Below are 544 nucleotides of genomic sequence, written 5' to 3'. Positions count from 1 at the left end.
CTTTGAGCTCTACACGGACGCCTCTGGTTTTGCTATTGGCGCGGTACTCGAACAGGCCGGTCAGCCAATAGGGTTTCTCAGTCAGGCCATGACCCCCGCACAGCAGAAGTACTCCATCTACGACCAGGAGCTTTTGGCCTTAGTGTCTGCACTCGACAAGTGGGCACATTTACTGAGGCCTACCAAGGTCACGGCCCACACCGATCACCAAGCTCTTACTTACTTACAGCAGCTTAAGGCGTCGAAGCCTCTTCGCGGCCGCACCGCTCGCTGGCTAGATTTTCTGGCTGAGTTTCCCGGCCTCACTATTACATACATGCCGGGTGCACGTAATCAAGTGGCGGACGCACTGTCTCGTCTTCCTTGTCACTCAGCCCCCTGTCCTTCACCCTCCCCCATTAGCCCCCCTGAGACCAATTCGGGGTTTCTTGCAGTTCTCGGGCCTGGGACTGAGCAGTCCGAACCAACGCACAAGACCCGGGGAACACATCCTGACTACCGCGAACTGGCCGGCCTCCGCCGACGTTCCTCTAGGAAACGCAGC

General features: G+C 57.9%; 1 protein-coding gene across 1 annotated transcript in view; it reads left to right on the top strand.

Annotated features, from left to right (window-relative positions):
• ENH_00021000 (OSJNBa0079C19.6 protein, related) overlaps positions 1-323 on the top strand; it is a gene marked incomplete at both ends in the record, with an annotated part of 1,629 nt that extends 1,306 nt beyond the window's left edge. The window contains one exon of the mRNA XM_013584582.1: positions 86-323. Coding sequence (XP_013440036.1) covers positions 86-323 — 238 coding nt within the window. The remainder of the gene's footprint in view (positions 1-85) is intronic.
• Positions 324-544: the final 221 nt, after the last annotated feature.

Source organism: Eimeria necatrix, genomic scaffold, assembly GCF_000499385.1.
Source record: "Eimeria necatrix Houghton genomic scaffold, Enh_scaff1720, whole genome shotgun sequence".
Lineage (NCBI taxonomy): Eukaryota > Apicomplexa > Conoidasida > Eucoccidiorida > Eimeriidae > Eimeria > Eimeria necatrix.
Note: the sequence above shows the minus strand (reverse complement) of the source record. Positions and strands in the feature narration are given on the sequence as shown.